The 16,535-nt window shown below is 38.3% G+C and overlaps 1 protein-coding gene across 1 annotated transcript in view; it reads left to right on the top strand.

Moving 5' to 3' along the window:
• The window catches only part of LOC131698650 (E3 ubiquitin-protein ligase UBR1-like), a 41,236-nt gene that overhangs the window by 22,519 nt on the left and 2,182 nt on the right, over positions 1-16,535 (top strand). Inside the window, exons 28-46 of the mRNA XM_058991475.1 lie at positions 2,942-3,028; positions 3,357-3,538; positions 4,154-4,356; positions 5,013-5,106; positions 6,758-6,910; positions 7,244-7,344; positions 8,086-8,173; positions 9,036-9,184; positions 9,286-9,341; positions 10,032-10,128; positions 11,004-11,071; positions 11,956-12,103; positions 12,351-12,438; positions 12,590-12,726; positions 13,353-13,461; positions 13,595-13,651; positions 14,150-14,227; positions 15,034-15,204; positions 16,266-16,367. Of these exons, the coding sequence (XP_058847458.1) occupies positions 2,942-3,028; positions 3,357-3,538; positions 4,154-4,356; positions 5,013-5,106; positions 6,758-6,910; positions 7,244-7,344; positions 8,086-8,173; positions 9,036-9,184; positions 9,286-9,341; positions 10,032-10,128; positions 11,004-11,071; positions 11,956-12,103; positions 12,351-12,438; positions 12,590-12,726; positions 13,353-13,461; positions 13,595-13,651; positions 14,150-14,227; positions 15,034-15,204; positions 16,266-16,367 (2,168 nt within the window). The remainder of the gene's footprint in view (positions 1-2,941; positions 3,029-3,356; positions 3,539-4,153; positions 4,357-5,012; positions 5,107-6,757; positions 6,911-7,243; positions 7,345-8,085; positions 8,174-9,035; positions 9,185-9,285; positions 9,342-10,031; positions 10,129-11,003; positions 11,072-11,955; positions 12,104-12,350; positions 12,439-12,589; positions 12,727-13,352; positions 13,462-13,594; positions 13,652-14,149; positions 14,228-15,033; positions 15,205-16,265; positions 16,368-16,535) is intronic.

Here is a 16,535-nt window from a genome sequence, read left to right as displayed (position 1 = left end):
TGGGACCCTGGTACACCCATCTTCTGTCCGGAGAAGTGTGGTCAGAAGTGGCCTTCATGGAAGATTTGCGGCCAAAAAGCCATACCTCTGACGTGGAAACAAGGCCAAGCGACTCAACTATGCACGAAAACACAGGAACTGGGGTGCAGAAAAATGGCAGCAGGTGCTCTGGACTGATGAGTCAAAATTTGAAATATTTGGCTGTAGCAGAAGGCAGTTTGTTCGCCGAAGGGCTGGAGAGCAGTACACGAATGAGTGTCTGCAGGCAACAGTGAAGCATGGTGGAGGTTCCTTGCAAGTTTGGGGCTGCATTTCTGCAAATGAAGTTGGGGATTTGGTCAGAATTAATGGTCTCCTCAATGCTGAGAAGTACAGGCAGATACTTATCCATCATGCAATACCATCAGGGAGGCATCTGATTGGTCCCAAATTTATTCTGCAGCATGACAACGACCCCAAACATACAGCAAAAGTCATTAAGAACTATCTTCAGCGTAAAGAACAAGGATTCCTGGAAGTGATGGTATGGCCCCCACAGAGCCCTGATCTCAACATCATCGAGGTCTGTCTGGGATTACATGAAGAGAGAGAAGCAACTGAGGCTGCCTAAATCCACAGAAGAACTGTGGTTAGTTCTCCAAGATGTTTGGGCCAACCTACCTGCCGAGTTCCTTCAAAAACCATGTGCAAGTGTACCTAGAAGAATTGATGCTGTTTTGAAGGCAAAGGGTGGTCACACCAAATATTGATTTGATGTAGATTTTTCTTCTGTTCACTCACTTTGCATTTTGTTAATTGATAAATATAAACTATTAACATGTCTATTTTTGAAAGCATTCTTACTTGATAGCATTTTTTCAAACCTGCCTAAAACTTTTGCACAGTACTGTTTACATACCCCAATAGAAATTTATAATTTCTAGAAATTTTTCAAAACAAAATTATGTGAAAAATCTTTTTGTAGCTTTTGTGTTTTGCTTTTGTGGATGAGAAAAAAAGTTACAAGAAATATTTATTTCAGCATTTTTTTTTTTTGCAGAAATGCTAATTCAAAAGTATTCATACCTTGACAAGGAAAATGAAATTAATAGCTAGTTGAGGCACATTTAGCAATAATAACCTCTTTTGAACAATTAGGATATTTGTCAATGAGCTTTTGGCATGATTCTTTAGTGATTTTTGACCAATTTTCAACGCAAAATTGTTCCAGTTCATTCAAATTCCAGCCTTCTTCGGCTCATACCAAAGATTCTCAATCGGATTTAGATCAGGACTTTGACTAGGCCATTCCAGATACTTGATTTTATTCTTCTTTAACCATTCTAAAGTAGATTTTGATGTGTGCGTTGGATTGTTGTCGTGTTGGAATGTCCAGTTGCGCTTTAAACCAAGTTTTGTAGTGGAGGGTTTCAGGTGACTGGACAATATCTTTTAGTATGCTATGGAATCCATTTTATCATGTGTTGGAACTAAATTTTCTGTGCCAGTAGAGGAAGAACAGCCCCATAGGAGGATATTGCCACCTCCATGCTTGACAGTAGGTATGGTGTTCTTTTCTTTGTACGCCTCAACAGAGTTTCTCCAAATGTAACGACTGTCAGCGTGACCAAATAGCTCGATTTTTGTTTCATCACTCCACAAAACCTTTGACCGAACTCATATCCATCATTCAAATGCTGTTTTGCAAACTTTTAAGCGATTGTCCTTGTGACATTTTCCTTGGACTGCGACCATTGAGACCTTCACCATCCAACACTCGACCTCTGGTTGAAATGGAAACCCCAGCCCCACTTGCAGCCAAGTCACTTTGAATATCTTTGGCAGTCATTCTCAGATTGTTACTAACCTTCCTCACAATTCTACTTGTTCTTGGTGCTTCTTGGAACCTTCTTTCTTCCAAACCGAGGGAGCATTGTGACACTACTGTGAGTCTTGTACTTCTTGATAATAGAAACAATAGTTGAAATTGGGATACGCAAATGCTTGGAAACCTTTTGTATCCTTCTCCAGCTCTGACAATAAATCAGGTCTTCAGGTAGCTCTTTACATTTTCCCATATTGACTTATTGGTAATGACAGAAGTCATTCTATGCCTAACCCTTTTATACTCCCTAAGAGTGTTCACCTACAATCCAGCATTTTCTCGACTTTTCTAGAATTTGGTTCTGCAATTTGGTTATGTTGAAATTTATAGCACCTTGTAGACAATAATATCATAGCATCAAAGGGTATGAATACTTTTGAAATTAGCATTTTTGCCAAAGGATTGCTGAAATAAATAATTGTAGACATCTATTTCTTGTAACTTTTTTTTCCTCATCCACAAAAGCAAAACTTTTGCTACAATAGATTTTTCCAAAAATTATTTTGAGACATTTTCGAGAAACTCTAAATTTCCATTGGGGTATGTAAACTTTTGACTACAACTATGTGTGAGATTTATATATATATATATATATATATATATATATATATATATATATATATATATATATATATATATATATATATATATATATATATATACACATTTGAGTGGCAATGAATGAATGATGATGATTGCAGTTGAAGATGATTTGTGAACTGTGAAGGGCGCTCAGGGCCTGATGACTGTGGTGGGCACTCAGGGCCCGAGTGAAAGATAAATTTAGCCAGCCTCGTCCGTGGGTGCCCGATGGCTACCTGCGCGAGGCCGGCTGGAAATACAGGAACAGTTACATGCATCCCAGTGCTGCATATAGAAAGTGGCTATGGGCCACCTCCCCCCAGGACGAGGGACGCTGCCAGGTGGTGGCTGGGGAGGATGGAGGCCGAAACAAAAAGAAGTGACATGAAAGAATAACAGACAGAGCTTTTATGCGCTTGCTGATGACGTATTGGTTAGGGGCGGATTCTCATTTGCAGAAAAGCAACCAAGTTTACAATTCTTTTTCTTTTGTAGATGTTTGAAATAGTGAAGTGTCTCCGGGAGAAATCAAGCCCAACTGCAACTGCAGCAATGAGTATTGAAACCACCGACCCAGGGGAGGTAATTTATATATATAGTCGAGATACCACACCCAGGGGATTGAAATAGACATGTGAATTAAGGAAGGATCCTTTATGGTTCAAGCCCAGTAATGCCAAAATGACATTTTAGTTTTATTCATAGATCCTGAAAAAGCTTGATTTTGAAATGTCAGAAAAATATATATGCATGTCTACAGAAAAACTCTTTACAGTACATCCCAGAATTTCCTATATTAAAGAGAGAATTTTCCACAGCCTGTGTGGTTTACACCACTGCCCCTGTTGCTTTCAGAAAGAACCTTGGGTAAAACACTGATTTGTCATGGTTTTTTTTTTCTTTGCTGCAGAGCATTCAGGACAAGGAGAAAGCAGAAAGGAAGAGGAAGGCAGAAGCTGCTAAGCGGCATCGACAGAAAATCATGGCCCAGATGTCTGCCATGCAAAAAAACTTCATAGAGTCTCACAAGATGCTGTATGAGAGCACACCCCAGGCCCAGGGGCCAGGAGAGCCTTTTGTACCTGAGGACAGGTGAGAGCCCTGCAGAAACTGACTGTAGTGCTGACCAACATACAGGACTGTCATCCACCAGGAGAAACTAACAAAGACCTATGTCTTGGAAGAGTATACTAAACCATTGCAGTTTATTGAAACAAATGGTTATGATATTTCAGCAGTCTTTTAGTCCGTGCAGTTGTTTCGCAGTGTCCCTTACTTTATCTTTTGCCATTGTATGAAGTGAATGCTGCTTCTAAAATGTACAGTGAAGTATTACAACTGAAGATAACTCAATGTAGCCTCGGCATCTACAGGGTGTAAGTCAAGCATCATAGACATCATTTTAAAATATTAGTTGTCTCTTTTTTGTTTCTTGTGAAATTTCTTTAAGCAAAGAGGAATGACTTCAGATCATTTTGATGTGGGGCAAATAGTCAACTGTTAATAAAACAGAGAACATTGGCATAAAATATGATATTGCCTGTGATAACTGACTAATGGAGCATGCTGTATATTGTACCCACTCTTGCACAGTAGTTTTCACCATGCTGTGTTGTTTACAATGCATTCAGCTTGTTTGAACACACTTTGACACGCTGTACCACAGAAAACCTTATGACGGGAAACTTGTTTTTGTGTCCCTGGCAGCTCTGCAATGATCCTGGGAGAATCCAGAGTGGCTCTGGGCCCGAAACGTGGTTCTGGAGTTGTGGAAAGAGAAGCTCTGACCTGCATCCTGTGCCAGGAAGAACAGGAGGTCCGAGCAGACAGCACGGCCATGGTTCTGACTGCCTGTGTACAGAGATCTGCTGTACTGACCCAGTGCAGGGGCAAAGTTTTACCCAACACAGGTCAGGAGTGGAAGATTACACTGAAAACAAAAACACGCTAAATTCTTTTATTTATGAGAATGAGTGAGGGACACGTATACAAATTACACTAGAGCTGTTTACATAAAAATAGTTGATTTATAACACTGATTTAACTGAGTTATTCAGTCCACATATTGGCAGCAATAATAGTTAACACACATTGGAATATTTATATTAAATAAGGAATACAAGATAAAATCAACATTCAAATCTCAGCTTCAATTTTCTCCTAATATGGTCTGGATTTAGTTCCATCATTTTAATAGTTACTAAATTGACCTCAAAGTTATTGCATGGTGAGTGAGTACATGCTGTGCTTTTTGCGATATCATTTAAAATGGAGCAACGTTTCTGGCACTATTCTTTTCCATTGTAGACTTGCATTCATGCCCAGTATGGGCATTTTGAAAAAACGTGAATGCATATTATAGGGCTGTTACACATGAGGATCACAAATGAAGCCTAAAGTAAACAACAGAGTTGAAGGTAACAGTACAGAATCTTTGAGTACCAAAAAGTTTCAATTTTAAAAATGTTACCTTTGAGAAAACAACAAAATCTTTACATTCTGCATTGAAATTACAAGGATTCCAATTTTTTTTTTGTGCGTGTTTTTTGTGTTATATATTTTTTAGAAACCTTCGAACCTCTGTTTATGCACCCGGATCTGGCCTGTGGTACACACACAGGAAGCTGTGGACATGTCATGCATGCCCCCTGCTGGCAAAAGTAAGTCCTACATGAACTTGTTAAAAATAAGCACTTTTACCTTTCAGACAGTGGATATAACTGGATATAAGGTTTGCTCATGAAAGTCATCAATTATTCACACATTAACTTTTAGTTCATTCTAAGACTGAGATGTTAACTTTTAGTTCATTCTAAGACTGAGATGTTCTGAAATATTCTCTTTTTATTTGCCACATTAATTCTTCTTTCTACATTATAGACATAACCCTTTCATGCACACAGCTGTTTAAATGTCTTTACAGCACCATATGAGAACATGTGCATGGAAGGGTTAAATATACTTGTGTACTGAGACCACAGAAACCAGTACTACTTGGCATAATTCCTACGCTAGTGTACCTTGAGTCCAAGGGCTCTGTATATAATATGTAATATTCTGCAATTTCACATTACATTGTATTACTTGTATATAAAGAAAACTGAAAGTGCTTTATTATACCAGTAAATATTCATTTTAAAAAGGTAATTAAGTAAAGGAAGATATTTAAAGACATTTTGAAAAGGTTTAGTTTTTTAATTTATTGTTTTTTTACACGTTTTGATTGGTGGATATGGAATGTCACTTGATGACCGAGACTTCTTCCATGGCCACTACAATACCTGGTAGCTCACTGCAGCCGAGCATGTTTGGGATGAAAAATGGCTGGATGGCGGATAGGGAATAATTGTGAAACCTATAAAAAGACTTCTTGTTTCTGCACTGGCTTAAGATATGGTTCACATTCTACCTGTGTCTATTGGAGAGTGGTATGATATCTCTTTGTATGTCTCCTTGTGGCAAAGTGGTAAGTGGTAGCAAGTGTATAGCAGGTGCAGTGTGGATACCGTAATTCCAAGAATCACACAGACAACAAAGTACGGGTGAAAATGTTTTAATGGTTTATAATCCAATGGTCTGATTACCTGCCAGTAAATAATAAAGAGCTGGCAATACACAACAATGTGTATTGCGCAGTATTGAAACAAAGGGTTGCAGTCCCGCAAATGAAAAACACGGTACAGAACACACACAATTAGACACACACGATCACTGTTCCAAAGTGAGTGCTCTCAGTGCTTGTGGTGAAGTACTATATAATACGTGCTTTTAGTGAAACGTGCTGATAACAATGTTTATTCGTGACGGTAGTGTGTGATCCGGTTTCGTGCTGGCCCTTGGCGACAGCTCCGGATTTGTGTTTAGCCGTCTGGTGATAACAAACACAGACAATTACTAAACAGACAAACAAACAAAACACTCACGAATTCTTTTCTTTTAATTATTTTGGGCAATCTCCCGGTCCTTCCAGTTTCCTCGTCAAAACCCAAGCGAAGGAAAAGATTTACAATTCTCCAGCCCCTTTTATGCGATTATGCATGACCCCTTGGTAAACGATTACAGCTGACTCTATTGCCTGCAGCTGCTACCTCGTTTACCTTCCAGGTCAATACATTCTCGCACTGGAGTCTCGTCTTTTTCCAGGCTGATTGACTTCCCGACCCAGGGAATGAACTGTCAGGACAACCTGCCCAAAGCCTTTCCCTTTCGCTACTTTGTATCCTCACAGGTCGAGAGGGAGACTTATGACCAGAACTCGTTATATTTCCGTCACACTCCTCCATGTTAAATCCTGTGTTGTCTTGTTTCCAGGTATTTTGAGGCAGTTCAGAACACCACCAGGAACCGCCTTCATGCAGAGCTGATCTTTGACTTGGAGAATGGAGAGTACCTGTGTCCCCTCTGCAAATCCCTTTGCAACACAGTCATCCCTCTCATTCCCCTGCAGCCACTCAAACTCAACTAGTAGGTACTCTGGCGATGTGCATGCAAACACATGATTGTTCTAGTGGGGGGAGAGATTCTACTTAAACGGAGAGGTTTTACTGTGTTCCGGCTTATAACAAGAATGCAAGGGCAACTCTGGCTCTTCCAGACCAACCTTAACTTATCTATGCATGTCACATGTTAGCATCTTATTTTATCTAGAAAAACGCTTATCCAGTTATAATGGTTAGGACATCTGAATCTGGTGATTATAAGGTGATTATCTGCCGGTCTTTACATACACGTGGTATTTACAGCTGTGGTCGGGGATGTACTGTACTTTTTGTTCACGTTCTTGTTTTCCTTTTACAGCGATAATGCAGAGTTAGTGGGACAGCTTCTGACATTCCCCCGATGGCTGGAGATTGTCTTGGCCAGGATAAAAGGGCTAAAGGCCACATCACAAGCCAACGGTCAGTTTACACCAAAATGAGTGGAGCACCCCTGATGACTAACCTACATTGAAAGGGTTAAAAACTGGGAATACAACACAGAAAATACACATTGTGTTTCTTTTAGCCACCTTCATTTTGCTTGCTGTTAGAACAGTTAATTGTTGGATAGTAATGAGTAGAACAGCTGTGAATATCACCTACGTCCCCTTTCAAGCTTTGCTCTGCACTGATCCTTGTTAAGATATATTCATATTTTTACATTCAGGGTATTTGTAGTGAAAGTTATAGACTTAAGATTTTGGTATGTGTGAATTATTTCTTCTGGTTATATAACACACTTGGAAAAATAACTCTACTACACTAAGTGATGTAAAATCCATTCCATAAGAATTCCGAATTCTGCTACTGACACCGTACTGTGATGTGCCTGTACGGTTTGAAAAAGTTTCTAAATGTATCTGACTAGACAATGGAGGAACAAACCGTCCTTTAAAATAATAAATATACTGTAAGTATCAATATAAAACTTATTGTAGAAATAGGTTACTGGCTGGAAATTTGTGTTGACCTTTTATAACTTCTCTTCTGTGTGCTCTTGTATAGTAATTCCTCATATTTCTAGACAGTAACCTCCATTTAAGTATTTTATTTAATACCTGATGCATTTAAAAAGTGTGTTCATATTTAAAAAGCACAGTAAATCCAATAAAAAAAAAAACCCTAGTTCAATAACTCTGTTTCAATTCTTTTAATTTGTAGACGACAGTCATGAAATGGCAGAAAATCCATTTTTTATGGAAAGTCCTGCAGATTTTAGATCTATCCTGAGTTTTGGAGTCCAAGCAACGTAAGTACCAATTGTAGGAGGTGGGTAAGGATTCTGTTTCCCTGGACATTTTTCATCAGTCTGTCTGGAGCCAGTTTTGATTAAATACTGGCAATTGGAATGTTAGTAAGTTTCATGAATTCTCATCAAGATGATCAGATTTTATAATTGCACTGATGAAAGCACTAGTTTGATTCATAAGTTGTACTTCAGAATTAATGAATAAGCTTTTGAATTTAGATAATGTCAAATTTACATAAGAAATATACGAATGAGAGAAGGCCATTCGGCCCATTTAAGCTTGTCTGGTTCCTAGTAGGCTGATTGATCTCCATACTTTGTCAAGTTAGGTCTTAAAGGATCCAAGTGATTCTGCCTCAACAGCATGACTAGGTAGCCCACTCCATGCAACTACCCGTTGCTTTGGAACTTGTAACAAAATTCTAATCATGTTCCTGTTAGTTTAAATTAGGGTGTCTAGAAATTTTTTTAATATACCTTGGCATCTAAAATACTCCAACAAATCTACACAAGTATAACTCTTAGCAGCGCCCAACACTTAAACTAATGCCAACACACAAAACTTTCCATAGCCACAAACATTTCAGGGTATCTTGGTTTTATCTTCAGTCAACCACAGTTGTAAAGGTTTTAATAACTGGAAGTACAGGTCATCTTCCTGGCAGTGAAAGTGATTAAATGAATCCCTGTGTCAGTGCAGTTCAGTGCTCATTGGTGCTAAACAGAGAAGCTGGTGTCTGAGTCACTGACATCCAAAGTCATTCTGGGCACCTCACCAGGACATCACCGGTGTGTCATCATACAAGTCTTGCTGCATTGTTTTAGATTCGTCATTGACTTTAATCAAACTTTTCTCCTTTAGAGCACGATACTCGGAGAGCATCAATGAGATGCTTGTTGTGTGTGCTACAGCTGCCTACAGGGTGGGGTTAAAGGTCGATCCAAACGAGACAGACCCCAGAGTCCCACTCATGTCATGGAACACATGTGCCTTCACTATCCAGGCAATAGGTGAGACATCCATGTTTTTTTAATCTTCCAGTAGATATTACCTTATTTTATTTTTCCTTACTTGAATAAAAAAATGCCTAAATAACTCCCCCCCCAAACAGAAAATATGCTTGAAGAGGAGGGGAAACCTCTATTTGGATCTCTGCAGAATAGACAGGTAATGTGAACTCTTGACCTATAAGAAATACTCTTATATGCAAGGCTGTAGGTTGTGCTGCTTTTCTAGTCCAGTAAACTGTCATCAACATTTCTTGTCAAGGCTGTAAATACAAAACTAGAGCTGTCAGTATCATGAAAAAGTTGACCATAGACGCATGTAAAATGCATACAGACAGACGAACATATTCATGTTCCCTCTGAGTCTGATACATTCATTTGAATTGTTCTAAAGAAAGTATTTATCTGAGTTTCATCACAATTGAAAAAGCTGTTCTATAGATGTCTGTTAATGAAACTGACATACAGATGGACCGACACATAGCCTCAGTATATACTGCCAGAATCAGATACTATCAATTTCCAGGAGAAAAAACAATATTCATTCATACATACATACATACGTGCAGAGGATAATAATAATGTAAACCCACTCCTGATGACCTACTCAATATAAAGACCAGCTCACTGTTATTTCCTGTATTTCCTGTCAGTAACTTTAATTGGAAACAAATCTCTATTTATTCTCTAGTTTGCTCCCTTTTGATGCCTGTAATTAAGGGATTTCACTGTTGTATATAATTCATTAATTGTGTTCAGGTTTTCCAAGACATTTTAGTCAAATGTAAGAAACACTTGTAGAACTGTACCAATGAATAACTCTTATTATTACTTTCCTATTTAATTGCAGCATGCTGGACTGAAGGCACTGGTGCAGTTTGCTGCAGCTCAGAGACTTACCTCCTCACAAGCTGTAGTTCAGAAGCACTTCACTCATCTACTCTCAGGTGCTGTACTGTATTGCCGTTTAGCCATTCAAGCAGTTTTTGTTTTTTAAAAAATGACCGTCTTGAGCCCAGATTTCCTTTAGAAATAAAACTAGCATCAGATCTCCAAGGTATCTAGTCACTTGACATGAGGTATTTTATTTATGGTACACACAGAGCTTTAAACCAGTCAACTATGTACAATTTAAATTCAAGCACAAAGTTTAATATTCAGAAACAGCAACACCACTGCTGAGTATTTGGTATACACAGCAGTAAGCATATTTATGTATATGATATTAGAAAGGTTCAGTTTTGTACTACAGTGTTATCTGATGGACGCTTTTAAGGGTGACGATTCCTGGATAGATTATGTAAATTCCCGCCTGCCTCATTTGTCCCATTAAACCTGAACAAGTGAAGCTAGGTTAAGTAGACAAATATTTTGTCTAGCTTAATAATTGTATAGGGATGTTCCTTTCATCAAGATTAGTATCCTTTCTGTAATTACATTGATGTGAATAGGATGCAGTTGATTTTAATAGGGAAAAACATTTGTGCCTTAATACAAGAATTAAATTAAGTGGCTTAAATGGACGACATGTGGTATTATGATGGCTCAGGCTCAGTAACTTACAGAATGATGTTGTAGTCTGGTGACGGTCACCTTTTTTCTGAGAGAATTAAGCTGCTGGAAGCAGTCCTGCATACAGCATTAAACATGATGTCATCTTAAAAGTCCCAATGAAGTAATCAGTGCATTAAAGTTCAATCAATTATGTTCACGCCCGATGAAGCTTTTCAGCGTGGATATGTGCAATCTGATTATTTAACTTTAAGATTTATAGGATAGCTTATTAGCCCTGTTTAAACATGTGTAATTTCCCCCTCCCCAGGTTTGATACCTGATTTAAATGTTGATGGGACATCTTCAATCCTAGATATTGATCTGTTTCATCTTTTGGCAAGTATTATTATTTAATTTATTATTTTAAGTCTTTTTTACAGGCTACTACTATATATGCTGTTTCTTCTAACCTAGGAAACTGGAATGGGTAAAAAACAAAAGCACTTCTCTTGCATAAAGCTTTTGGGGATTCTTTGTTCTATTAGTTAATAAGTTGTGTGTAGAGTGTATTATTGCATACTCTTGCAGTGTAACATTTTGAACCAAAGAGGGATGCTCAATAGTGGCGTATCTTCAAAGCGGAACTAAATAAAACAGTATTTCAAATCCTTTGTTACTACACTTTTTAACTCCATTTTCATACCAAGAATCAAAACAGGTTTGAGATTTACATGCTAGTTTTTACTGTCTGGTAAAATCTGAATTGGTTATTTAAAATTTAAATAAATAATTCACAACCTTTCTGATAGTGATAGAAATAAGCCTGGGTGTGTTTAACAAGGTAGCACTTGTATTCACGCTGTATTGAAAAGCATCTTTGGTTATACTTCCTATCCCAGAGCCATTGTGAGATTTTTACCTGCATGGGAATCTATGTAACTAGCTGTCTCACAGCTGTCCATCCAAACCATGCATCATGCAGTCTGTGTACTATCTGGTCTTATTACTACGCATTGTGGCTTTGTTGAACCAAAGTCGTCCCTATCATCTACTCCACAGTCTACTATCTAAGGCCTATTCTTTATCTCTCTACCTGTCCACTCTAATTTATATATCCTATTAAATCTATCAGTCATGTAATGTATTAGTTTACCCAGGTATGCTGTAGGTGACTGTCTGCCCCTTTTATCTCTCTACTCCTCTTTTTTTATTTATTTTTTTAAATCTGAAGAGGAATGGCACAAACTCATTTGCACCCTGTTTTTGTGTATGTGTCTCAGGTGGGCCTGGTGCTTGCGATTCCAGCACTCTACCAGGAGGAGGCGGTGGACCTGCAGCCTTCTCCCATCAGCTCAGCCTACAACCACCTCTACATCGTCCAGCTGGTCACCATGGCACACGTGGTACAGATCCTCCTCTCTTCTGATGGTAAGTTTTAAAATCGAATGAGTTGCTGATACAGTCCTGAGCACTCCATCAGGCTCGCTAAAATCTAAATACCTCCTTTGATACATTTCATTCTAGCCCGACTTAGTCTTTCCTGTTCATTTGAAACCTCAGTTTTACACCTTGTTCTTGGCTGATAGAGGTCACTGTCACTTTTTTAGGATTTTAGGCATCAGCTGTATGCATGTGTGTAATTTTTCTATTATGTTTTTTTTTTAATGATTTATAGATCCCCCAGGGATGCTGGGAGAAGAAGAGGGGGAGGAATACAGATCAGCAACAGAGCTGTACCAGACCCTAGTACAGTGTACAGAGGGGTGAGTGTAAATAGAAAGGATGGTTCATTTGGGCAGGGTGGCATTGTAGACTTAATATATCAGGATGTAAAACTATAAAACGCAAACTACAGTAAGTGCAGAAGTATATAGCAGTCGTTGTAAATGATGTCTCCTGATTTTGTTTGTGCAGGCTCAGTGGTGATGTTCCAGGCTGGTGTCTGACAGACAGAGTAAGGAGAGGGGTGGCCCAATTCCTCCGCTGTGCCGGCCTTTTCTTCAGCTGCCTTACTGGAGTTCCCCCACCCGAGGTGCTATCAAGTAATGAAGGTACAGCAACTCCTATCTTTCTAAGACTATTACTAGTCTTCAGTACTGAAGTTGGCCCCCCTAATAGTCCCAGGCTATTTTGTTTCACAGCGTATTATGGAAAGAGCTGAATAGACTTGTTTCCACTAAGAACCAAAACAGATAGGAGGATTAACAGCTGTCTTACAATGTTTAGTCTGACAGAAGGACTTAGTTATGCACCTCATGTTTAATATTGGCTTTACGGATTATAAAATCTATGTGCTGATTGAAGTGCAAATGAAGATCTGACTAAATCCAATTTCATTTAACCTTTTTCTTGATATTGTGACCTTTTAGGCGAGTTTAGAAAGGTTCACAGTCAGTTTGTGTGAACAGCAATGTAATACCCCTCCTTTTTGTTATCTGCCTTTTAAAATTTGGTTTGAATAGAGATAACAGTTGCTAGTAAACCAATTAAGGAAAAAATGGCTCTAAAATTGGCCCAAGAGACGAATTAACCAGTGTATGTGCAGAGTGAATGTTTTTCAAAAGCGAATGGTTTGCATGGTATATCTCTATGTATGAACATATAGTATGTGGGTGTGGACATCTGAGCATAATTATTTGGCATGTTGCTGATGATGTGCCATGTCCCTGTGTTGCAGTTTCTCTCGAAGGACAGTTGGAGGCGCTGTGCAGTTACTTGGCTCTGCCCACTAACCTCTTCCAGCTCTTCCAAGACCACAAGGACACTGTAATTCCATTATTGCACAGGTACCATGTTATGCCTCTACTCTTCCCAGTGTTGCTGGGAAGTGCAGTGTCTTTACTATATGTCTTTATCATATTTATCGCACACAAAAGTTCATAGTTTTTGTTCATTCTGAATTTGCTACCGTGTTTCCAGGTGGTGTGGCAATCCAGCAGTTTCAACAGCTCTAAATGATACAAGTTCAGTGATCCGGTGAGTGAAGATCTATCATACCCTACCCAGTGAAAAAACAATATATATTAAGAGATATCCTCTTGGATGCATTTCATTTAATTGTATTATTTTTATTGCTATTTTAATATGTTCCATAGCACATGTAGACAAAATAATAAAGTTAAACACTGCTATTAAGTCATATAGAATCTTAAGTTATTTAAACATACTATTCTGTTGACGTACCGTTTTGGGGAGGTGGTGGCAACACAAAACCAGGTCAGACGTTGCAAAATTGGCTTGCTTATTTTAGTTTAACCAGACCAGGAAAATTATGCTTGTAAAGGAACTTAGCCAGGCCAAAGGGTGTAATGTCTCGTCTGTTTTCCAAGCAATCTCATGAGATATTTATTGTAAATAATAAAATCTAATTGTAAATGTGCCAAATACATATTTTACATCGCAAGCAAAATAACTTTTAATTAAGACAGACTATGGATTTGGTGAATAAGAAAAAAACAGCTTCTTTCTATTCAGGTATCCAAGGAAACGGAACAAGTTGGTAGAACTTCCAGAGGATTACAGCTGCCTTCTCAACCAGGCCTGTCACTTCAAGTAAGTGTCTGTCCTGATCTGGTAGCAGGTAGTGAGGGCTGGTAGCTGCATAGCTGGTACATAGGGCAGTAGTGTGTATTTATATAACACAGTAATAGTTGGATGTCAGTGGTTGGAATGTACATTTATAGGGTAGAATGTAGTGAGCTGACATTCAGTTGTAGTGCAGAACATTATGGGGTCCATTTTAATAAGATAAACAGTAGTGGATCTAAATACTTTTGATTGCATTTCAACATAGATCACTTTCCACTTCCACTAAGTGATGAATATAGAGAGGTCAGTGCAGGGATGGAAAAAAACACCTATTGCATATCAGTTTGATTCATTCGTGGTTTCACTATGAGTTTTTAATAAGACACACCTGAGCTTGTTACCTATACACTGGGGCTAATCAAGCACATATTAAAACCTGGAATGGAGTCTTATTTCCATCCTTGTTAATATAGAACCCCTGGGGAAAAACAGAAGCAGGTTTATTAGTTAAAATATCTGCTTCTGTTTAGATCAGTACATCAGGTCAATAGGTTTGAGCATACTGGACAATTGTATAAAAAGGTATTATTAAATACTGAAGACCAAGACCTCTAAAACAAATAGCCTTAATAGTGATTCAATACCAACATATAGTACGTTAATTTCAGACCTGTGTACAGGTAAATGAAGGATAATTCTACCCAAAACAGAAGACCAGTGAACTAATACTAAAACAACAAAATATATACAGTACATTTTAGTATATCTACTCCTCTTCCATTATTCAGGATCATTGAAATTGTGACTCTCATGTACTCTGTGTTGTGCAGGTGCCCCAGGTCAGCAGATGACGAAAGGAAGCACCCCACCCTGTGCCTGTTCTGTGGGGCCATGCTGTGCTCCAATAGCATATGCTGCCAGGAGACTGTGGATAGGGAGGTGGTGGGAGCCTGCGCGGCACACTCAGTCAACTGTGGAGCTGGCGTGGGAATGTTCCTCAGGTAGGCATGGAGCAAGCTAGAGTGGTTCTTTCTTATTGCAATTACTCAAATATTGTGTGTTCATTGTTTATTAACATGCTTTGACTACGAGGTCAGAAGATGCTCTTCGGTTCTAGTTGTCAGTTATATAGGTTAGATTAGGCAAAGTGTCTTTTAATATTAGAAAGCACCAGCACCCGCTAATACACACTAGGCTGTTGCCAGCAAAACAAAAGGAAACTTGATACAAAATTGCAGATAAGGAGATTTTACTACCTTGGCTTATATTTAAAGCACCTTAGCACAGACTCAACAAAAAAATGTAAAAAAGCATTTGCAATAAGAACCACTCTAGCAAACATCATAAAAAGGTGACTGAAAAGTAATGACATTTAAAGCTACTCACTTTTTATTTAATTTATGTAAACTCAAGAGATAGTGAACTCTAAATTAATTCAATATTTTATTTATATTCTGTTAATTAACTGTTTATTTGAGGACATTCTGTATTCCTTACTAAATGGGGATCAGCAGTGTAGTTTAATTACATGATTTCTGAATGTTGCTTTTCATTTTTCATTGATTGAGCTGGACCCTAGATTGTGCTTGAGAATTTCTGTTTAATTTAACAGATCGACATAGCAGCCCTAACTTTGTGAATCCTACAGTGCAGTCTAACCTTGAGCACCCATTCACATCTATACCAGAAATGGCTTCCTAGCTTATCTACTCTTAAAATATTACTGTCTGTTGTGCTTTTACAGAAATAATATTCTGTAACACTTTATGAACAGCAGATCATTTGACAATGTATAATCTGCTTATGTTACAACAGTGACTAGTAAAGCTTGAGGCACATTTATTTTGTAGCTAATGACTCAAGCCTGTTGATTATTTAACCATCCTTTTATCAGCAGTATTTGCATGTTGCAGCATTCAATGGTAATCCAGCATATCAGATAACAATTGGCTTCGAATAGTAGCCTTTCTCCTTTGGATTCCAGACTTTATAACCAAATTGTAAAACCCTGGCTGTTGCTAATATACAGTGTATGATTTATACTCTTGATTTCCCTCCGCAGAATCCGGGAGTGTGAGGTGGTACTAATGGGCAGTAAGACCAGAGGCTGCATGTACCCAGCGCCTTACCTTGATGACTATGGTGAAACAGACCCTCAACTAAGGTACGAGTAATTGGGTATTAGTTTAGTTTCAGTATTGATCTAATTTCTTATTTATGAGATCTCCTACAAATGAGATTGCGAATGAAGATTCAAGCTGAATGACTTATACCCTTTTTGGGATTAATACAGTAATGAAAGCTAACTAAAACTACACTCAGTAGGCTTCCT

The sequence above is a fragment of the Acipenser ruthenus genome, chromosome 18 (genome assembly GCF_902713425.1).
Source record: "Acipenser ruthenus chromosome 18, fAciRut3.2 maternal haplotype, whole genome shotgun sequence".
NCBI classification, from domain to species: Eukaryota; Metazoa; Chordata; class Actinopteri; order Acipenseriformes; family Acipenseridae; genus Acipenser; species Acipenser ruthenus.
Note: the sequence above shows the minus strand (reverse complement) of the source record. Positions and strands in the feature narration are given on the sequence as shown.